Source organism: Gossypium raimondii, chromosome 8 (genome assembly GCF_025698545.1).
Source record: "Gossypium raimondii isolate GPD5lz chromosome 8, ASM2569854v1, whole genome shotgun sequence".
In the NCBI taxonomy this organism is placed as follows: domain Eukaryota; kingdom Viridiplantae; phylum Streptophyta; class Magnoliopsida; order Malvales; family Malvaceae; genus Gossypium; species Gossypium raimondii.
The window spans coordinates 12,408,426-12,416,681 of NC_068572.1; the positions used below are offsets into that span (position 1 = coordinate 12,408,426).

General features: G+C 34.7%; 2 protein-coding genes across 2 annotated transcripts; one reads left to right on the forward strand and one right to left on the reverse strand.

Annotated features, from left to right (window-relative positions):
* Positions 1–227: 227 nt before the first annotated feature.
* LOC105790839 (60S ribosomal protein L18-2) lies at positions 228–2,546 on the forward strand. The gene is made up of 5 exons (XM_012618621.2): positions 228–719; positions 812–901; positions 997–1,125; positions 1,229–1,411; positions 2,220–2,546. The coding sequence occupies exons 1-5, from the start codon at positions 717–719 to the stop codon at positions 2,376–2,378; spliced, it is 564 nt and encodes a 187-aa protein (XP_012474075.1). The 5' UTR covers positions 228–716; the 3' UTR covers positions 2,379–2,546.
* LOC105790838 (uncharacterized) lies at positions 2,530–4,938 on the reverse strand. Its single transcript, XM_012618620.2, has 3 exons — positions 4,382–4,938; positions 3,140–3,378; positions 2,530–3,006 (listed from the first exon to the last, which is right to left on the reverse strand). The coding sequence occupies exons 1-3, from the start codon at positions 4,844–4,846 to the stop codon at positions 2,760–2,762; spliced, it is 951 nt and encodes a 316-aa protein (XP_012474074.1). The 5' UTR covers positions 4,847–4,938; the 3' UTR covers positions 2,530–2,759.
* Between the last annotated feature and the right edge of the window lie 3,318 nt (positions 4,939–8,256).

Sequence of the window (8,256 nt, forward strand, 5' to 3'; positions counted from 1 at the left end):
TATCAGATTATTAAGATTTTTAGTTTTACTTATTCTCTCTATTATATTAGGGTTTTTTTATTTCCCTTATAAACTCTAAATTAGGAATTTTATTTCGACTCTTTCCTTTATTATTAACATCTTATAAAAAGGCTGCCAATATGAAATAAAGAGTAAGCAATTTATTTTTACCACAAGCGTTATTTTAGGAGGGGGTTTAGTCAAGGACGAATTTACCTTTAGAGTAATCATAGGTCGAAGCAATAACTCTTTCTCGTCTAGACATATGACTACATCCTACGCTAAGGCACATAACACAATATTACAAGGGTAGATGCAAATACCTGCAAAGAACATGACGCTTACAAAGAAGCTGGACTACACTAATTTGTTCCTCGAAGCAAACTCTACACAGAATCTTTTCCTAAGTGACAGATCCATTCAATTAATAAGCAAGCAGTATAGTATATATTAGCCAAACAATGCTTTGGGCTAGAGAGCTTAACATGGGCTTTTGAACTTCAAATTCAAATTTCTTCATCCGTTTCTGGCCCCAATAAGCTCAGAACTGCAGCCGGACTCATCAAATCAATGGATTAAAGAATCTGGTGACATTGGAATTAATGGATCTCAATAGGAATGATTTCTAAAACCCTAGGTCTCTCAGACTAAGTTGCTATTAAGGCCATTTTCCCTCGCTCGGCACTGCCTTCCCCCTCGTATCAGCTTCACCGGCCATGGTATCCCTTTCCTCTCCCAAACCCTCACTCAAAGCCATTTCTTTATTTTTCTAATATTTTTTTGAACCTTTTTCTTTTCATTGCAATTTCAGGGTATCGACTTGGTCGCCGGTGGCAAGAGCAAGAAGACGAAGAGAACTGCTCCCAAGTCCGATGATATCTACCTCAAACTCATCGTCAAGGTTCCTGCTCTGTTCCAGTCATTTCATTGTGCTTTTTTTTTTGGTTTAATGAAGGAAATTTGAATGTTTTTAAATGTGTTTGCATCCATTACCAGCTTTACCGATTTCTGGTAAGAAGGACTGGCAGCAAATTCAATGCTGTGATTTTGAAGCGTCTTTTTATGAGCAAAGTGAACAAGCCTCCTCTCTCTCTATCCAGATTGATTGAATTCATGAAGGGCAAGGTAACTCATTTTTCTTTTGAATTTGTTTCTAAGGTTTTTCCAATTTTTTATTTAAATTATTGTGTGATGAGTGATTGATCTTATTATTGGTTTGATCGAGTAGGAGGATAAGATTGCAGTGGTAGTTGGAACTGTCACCGATGACATTCGTGTATATGAAGTTCCCGCTCTGAAGGTTACTGCACTAAGGTTCACTGAGACAGCGAGGGCGAGAATTGACAAGGCTGGTGGGGAATGTTTAACATTTGACCAACTTGCTCTTCGAGCACCTCTTGGACAGAACACGGTATGCTTTATCATACAAATCTTTTACTTCAGTTGCCTGGATTCTGCAGTTGTTTACTTGTCATCTCGAAACTGAAATTATCTGGTTGTTGGTTGGAATTGCTGACTTGTTTTTGCTAGCTTTGGAATGTCATATATTATTCATTTTTTGGTAGGAAGGATTGATGATAAAACTTGGTTTGAATTGTATGAATGGGCGAAGTTCTAATAGATCAAATTATACTAAGGGTGGGTTAGTGTAAAAATAGCGGTGGCGGTGAGATTAGATACTGTAGCGATACTGTAGTGTGAGATAAAAAGTAAGCTAAACGCACCGCACCCAATCGCCCATCCAAACCTATCCTATGTTTTGAGTTTTTGGCTTCTGTGTTGTATAGATAGAAGTGTTTCTCCTTCTGTCTTCCTGCAGTGGTCAATTGAGTATTTCACTGTATGATTATGGCAGTTCTAAAGTGCAGGTGTGGGTTCGCCTTAACAAAGTAAATTATATCTTATTTTGTGCAATCCACCTTTGTGAATTACTTTCATTTCAAAAGATTATACTCTTTGAATTATGCCTTTCATATCATTTCCCTGTTCCTCTATTGGTTTAACAAGTTTCATTTGAAGTTTTGACAAAAAGAATTGCTATCAATTACTGATCTACAAGTTTCATTTGAAGTTTTGACAAAGTTTTGACAAAAAGAATTGCTATCAATTACTGATCTACAAGTTTCATTTGAAGTTTTGACAAAAAGAATTGCTATCAATTACTGATCTACATACTGCAATGGTGAAATTGACTTAAATTCTACGTTGAAAATATGCAGGTTCTCCTCCGAGGTCCAAAGAATGCTCGTGAGGCTGTGAAGCACTTCGGACCTGCTCCTGGTGTGCCACACAGCCACACCAAGCCCTATGTGCGGTCAAAAGGAAGGAAATTTGAGAGGGCCAGAGGAAGAAGGAACAGCAAAGGCTTTAGGGTTTGAGATTCCAATTGCCCTGGAAAAAAAAAACTTACCAACCTATCATGATAATGGGAATGCTCAGTTTTGTTTTTTGTGCTTTCCACCTTTCCTGTTCTTTTTCTTTTCCATGATTGTAATTTGGAATCTTTTATAATTTGTTTAATGAAAAGGATTTTAGTGATTGAAGAACGTTGTTGGATGTCTGTATTTCTTATATATAAATCAGAACAGCATTGAGTTCCATAAGCTGATAACCGTACACAAAGCACTGCAAAAATATTAATAAAACATGGAAAGCATTAAATAGAGCCAAGCAAAGGGCCTTGCAATGGTATAAAACTGGCCTTATTGTTGGGTCACAAGCTTCAAGGGAAGAGTTGAAAACAAGAGAAGGGCAAGAACCTAGAATTTCTTAATGAAGTCATAAATGTGCATGCTAATCTCCTGAGGTTTTTCTTGGTTGATAAAATGGGCTACTCCTTCCATGACAACTAGTTCCTGCAAAAAAGGCACATTTTTCTTGAACCCACCATTTTGTAAGTATTCCTTAACACCAGGGATGTGGTAGGTAATGTCCAGGTCGCCCACGATGAACTTAACCGGTACTTGGATTTGTAATCCAGTCCATGGTGCCATCAGTTCCCAGTTTCTGCAAACAAGAACATATCAGATCATCTTGGCTACCTTCAATGATAGATTATTGAAAAAACAAAGAAGTGGAACTTAATTAGGCAGAAAAATGAAATGGAAATGAGAGTTGAACAATCACAGCCTGCACGTACAGATTCATAGCTCGATAATAGTTGAGTCCCCCAGTGAATCCCTTCTGACTAAATTTGGTGGCAAAGTAATTGATTTCATCTTCAGACAGCCAAGAGGGCAAGGCTGGAGGATCAGGTAATGCTTTCAACCCGGTTTCTCTAGGTATACAAGGAGGATTTGGATCTCGAGTTGTAAGAAATTTCTTCATAACTTTGGCAGTATCCATCTGCGCGAAATGTGCTTCAGCCTCCCCTGGTACCTACAGCATATTTATGAAAATCATATTGAATAGAAGGTTAGGAAAGGGGAAGAAGATGACAGCAATTCCATTTGCTGTAACAAGAAAAAATTGTATACTAAAGGTGGTCTCAATCATGCAAACTTCCTTTCACTATCATCTTATTTTTGGATCAAACAGAGTTCGGTATAGTCTATAGCTACATTCATTAATCACACCAACCATTTGTGGGAAATAATTGTTCATCATAAAAGTTCAGAAAAGGGATAGGAGAAGGCAGAAGTTTGTCTATTTATATATTAGTAGATGAGATAACAAGACACTAGAATTTGTTACCAATGCTCCCAAAAGCTTAGGCTAAGATAAAGACCCAACTATCATATTTAAGTTGCAACAAGTCCCCGTCGAATGAAGCATTGATGGAGTGACAAAGAATCTGTGTTCAAGTCTCGGTGAACCAGTCATGGGTTCAATCCTTAGACAACCTCTATGTCTACTTGTTATTAAAAAAGTTTCAACAAGTCCCCTAACATGTAAGTCGGAGGAATGATGAACGAGATTCACCGGATATTGTTAAGATTTGAACTCGAGAGTTCTGATATCATGTTAAATTCGATTAGCAATTATTCCAAAAAAAAAAAAAACATAGAAAAACAAAATGAACTTAAAATGCTGAGACCAAATTAATTGGAACAGCAGAGGGTGAGGCAGGAAACTTAAATGCTAAAAACCCATTACACAAAAATAGAGGTAAGGGGCCACAATTATTCCCAAATCACAAAATCTATGCTTCTTAACTATCCCAAAATGTACATATTCCAAGTGAGTCAAAAACAAGTCTCTCATGCAGAACAATCAAACATGGCTTAAAAAAGAGGGGGAAATAGATTGGATAGCAGTAATTTGTGATGATGGTTATTAAAATTTTGTTGAACATAGTTGCAGTTTTGCACTTCCCCATCATTGTAAAAATTGACAATACAGAAGATAGAAGAGAAATGATAAACTAGGTTAAGTGATTCACCTGAAACCTGCAAATATAAAAATCGTCACCAAACAAAGCTCTATACCCATCCACAGTCTTCACCTTGGGGTTCCTAGGATGATAAGGAATGCTCAAGTTGACCAAAGCCTTGATTCTATCAGGCCTGAACAAGCAAAAATTCCAAGCAATCATCGCACCCCAATCATGCCCCACCAAGAACACCTTGTCAACACCAAGGGCGTCGAGGAGGCCTACGAGATCCCCCACAATGTGAAAAACAGTGTATGACTCGGGCGATGGAGGGGCGTCGCTGTCACCGTAGCCACGGAGATCGGGAGCGACGCAACGGTAGCCAAGGGATGAGAGCGAAAGAAGCTGGTGGCGCCAGGTGTACCAAAGCTCAGGGAAGCCGTGTAAGAAAAGGATTATTGGGCCGGAACCGATGGATGCCACATGCATCTTTATGCCGTTGGTGGTCACCGTGGTGTGCTCTATCTTCTCCATGTTGAATGGGAGATCCGATATAGCTTTGACCTCAAAGGTTGGAGTGGCGTGTGTGTTTTAACTTCAAATAGAGTTTTTGGTTTTGGGATTTTGACTGTTACGTATGATTTACGCTTTGGATATAAAATAAGTAAAAAAGAGAGTGAAAGATGATGGAAAATCCAAATTTTGATACATTGTAGTGTTCACACCTCACAATGGGCTACCACCTCTTTCACTAAAAACAGAATTACAAAATGAGGATAAGATTGAAAATTGTTATTATTATTTCAAAAAAACTTTATTACAAATTAAATGTGTTAATTTGGTATTCAACCAAAAATTTTTGTTAATTTGGGCTATAACTTTATTACAAATTGATATCACCTTATTTGTCATATTTGGTATTTAACCAAAAAATATTCACGTATTTTTTATTACACAAATAATTTTAAAATTTGTCATATGCTTTTTAAATGCTTATTTTTTAAAACTATTATAATACGTTTGTCAATTCTCTCATTCTATTTGTGGAGTCTAAAAACTCCACTAATAATGTAGCAAATATTTTCCTAAGTTTAGTATGTTTGAGCTAAATTATGATATCATTTTATTAAAATATATATTTATTTTTAAGAAGTTTGTAACATATATATAAATATTAGCCAATGCAATACTCATGTAAGAGTGCGAGGGTTAAACATATGTCAACTAGAAAAATACAATAAATAATTTCTTAATATTAGGAATTCTAAGAGATGGAGTTATTTGGATGAATAGGGCCATGGAATCGAAGTGAAGGAGAAGATTGCCACATAAAGATTTTATACATGATCTTAGTCGCATGCTTCAACGAAAGAAGCTCGATTTAAATGCTTCTCAAAACATGCTCCATTGAACCAGTCTTTTTACATCACTGAAATCTTTTCTCATCTTTGATCTGGACATGCTTCACTGAGACCAATCCTTCTGCTCTACCAAAATCTTTTCTGATTTTTAAGTTATTCAACCACGCTCCATCGTACCATTTTTTCGCTCCACTGCCACCAACAATTTAAACTGTGGGTGGATCTAGAAGAAGATGTCTGCTCCAGTGTGATGACATTTTAATTGTTATTTTATTTTTAATTAGATTTAAACTTTTTAAAGTTAAGCTTGTAAGCTTTAAGTATTTTCACTTTTTTTAACCAATGTATCTTCTAGGACTGTTTTACAGTTTATAAAGATTAATTTATTCGAGGTTCATAGTTGTCTCTCTCAAGAGTGTCACCTTCAAGATTTGAATTGGAGTTTTTCCCTAAAAAATACAACCCAAAATTTTGTTTTAGATAGGCATATAACCCTTTTTTGTAATTATCAACTTTGAATATTGAATTAAAGAGAGAATTTTCTTATATTCATCTTAGGATAATATTGAATTATCCAAGGCTGAAATCTTATCAACTTTGATCCTTGGATAATATTGGGTCATGATTTTTTAATATTTTGTCTCAATTGATATTGTTGATTCTTCTCTAGATAAAATGAGTCAATAATCTCTCTTTGTAACTCGTTATTAGATGAAGTGAGGGTTGATTTCCAATCATTGTTTCTAGGCTTCATAGTAAGTATACGGGGTTTGCACATCGTTTTCAAATTTTTATTTGATTTCTTATTCCATTGGGGTTTATTCATTGTTAGCTTGGTAGGGTTTAAACCTACACCCTTTTGGAGTTTGTTAGCTTATTAATTTTGTAAATTTTCCATCATGTTGTAATGGTGTAGTAAAAAGGAAAAACTAGTTAATCTATGTTGTTGAAGTGCATCTTAGAGCAAACATTTGGTTGAAATTTTTAAAAATTTTAATGACGGAATGAAAGTAAATAATCAATGTTTCAATGAGTAACAAAAGGAGTGAGCACCATATAAATCGATACAATCCCGCTAGTGATCAAAAGCCCAATACAAATGAGCTTGAGGATGTAGCCAAGCTTAGTGATAATGATAAAGACTTGTACTACCAACATGTTCAAATACAAAAGAAGTTAGGAAGATACATAAAGCAATCTCTTGCTTGTTGTTACAAATTTTTGGAGACGAAGTCACTTGGATTAATTAGGTCATGGAACCAAAGTGGTCAACACCTTGCAAGTTCAAGGAAGAATATTGTGACATAAAGATCTTTTTCATGATCTTGGTCGCGTGCTTTTAACGTAAAGCATTATGTTGCTCCAATGAAGAATCTTAGGTTAGATGCTTTTTAGGGCATGCTCCACTGAACCAGTCCTTTAACTCTATCATATATATATTTTTTTCCATTTTTCATCGGGCATGCTTCATCAAAGCTAGTCCTTTCACTCCAATCTTTTATGATTCTGGTTTTTTTGTCTCTAGTGTCACCAACCTTTTAAATTGTAGGTAGACCAAAATAAGATCTTTGCTCTAATGCCATGACATTTTCATTGCTACTTTTTTAATTAGAACATTTAATTAGGCTTGTATTTTATGAAGTTAGACTTGTAGTAGAAACTTTAGTTTTTCTTTTAAATAGGTGTATAACCCTTTTTTTGTAATCATGGAATTAGAATACTGAGTTAAAAATTTGTGAGAGTTTATCAAATTTTCATATTGAGTGAACTCTGACAATTTCAAAGGTGAATATTTGTGAATTTTGAGCTCTTAATAATAGTAATTTTTATTCATTCTTCAACAAGTCAATATTCTATTTAGATTGAAATTATTGATTTTGTTTCTTTATAAGTAACATGTCAATAATTCATGTATTTGTAGCTTAATCTTGGATGATCTAGAGGTTGATTCTCAACTATTGTTGCTTGGTTTTACTGGATGTGAGATTCACATCATTGTATTTAGTAGAGTTTCACTTTGTGTGATAAAGTTATGCTAATTTAATTTTTGCATTCATCATATTTTGTTTGATATTTTAGTTTTCACGTGTCGTGTTTAACATTGCCAAAATGTTGTTTTTAGTGGCTAAAATTCTTAAATAATAACTATTTATTTTAATGAAAAGCGAAAAAATATTTTGTGTATTACATTTTGGGTTTGGCGAGATTGATGTTATATTTAGGCATATACTAATACTTTACATCTTATTTCAAACTTAATTCAACTAAACGATTTGTAACAACCAAAAAAAAAAGTTTAGAATTTTTTAGAATTTTTCAGAATTAAAAAATTAGCATTTATTGGTTAGAAGCCTAGTAGAAAGTCTTGAGAGCTTAGATTCAAGTATTATAAATTTGATTTTATCTCTTTAAATTTTTCTGCACATGTAGAACCTTAAGTAATATGGCTTATGTATTTATTTGTGTGTGTTTTGAGCATAAATGTGGGCATTAGTTCAATGGTCAAAGCTTTCCTAAGTTCCCTTCACATCCTAGGTTTTATCCATGCCACTTTCACTTATTTTGATGATTTTTAGACCAATA

What these genes read in the sequence shown, in the direction of transcription:
- LOC105790839 (XM_012618621.2), top strand. An exon ending in ACCTCAAACTCATCGTCAAG is followed by an intron (nt 902 to 996) that starts GTTCCTGCTCTG and finishes ATCCATTACCAG; the next exon opens with CTTTACCGATTTCTGGTAAG. An exon ending in TTGAATTCATGAAGGGCAAG is followed by an intron (nt 1,126 to 1,228) that starts GTAACTCATTTT and finishes TTGATCGAGTAG; the next exon opens with GAGGATAAGATTGCAGTGGT.
- LOC105790838 (XM_012618620.2), bottom strand. Translation starts at nt 4,846, where the DNA reads ATGGAGAAGATAGAGCACACCACGGTGACCACCAACGGCATAAAGATG. An exon ending in TTTATATTTGCAGGTTTCAG is followed by an intron (nt 3,379 to 4,381) that starts GTGAATCACTTA and finishes AATATGCTGTAG; the next exon opens with GTACCAGGGGAGGCTGAAGC. An exon ending in TATTATCGAGCTATGAATCT is followed by an intron (nt 3,007 to 3,139) that starts GTACGTGCAGGC and finishes TCTTGTTTGCAG; the next exon opens with AAACTGGGAACTGATGGCAC.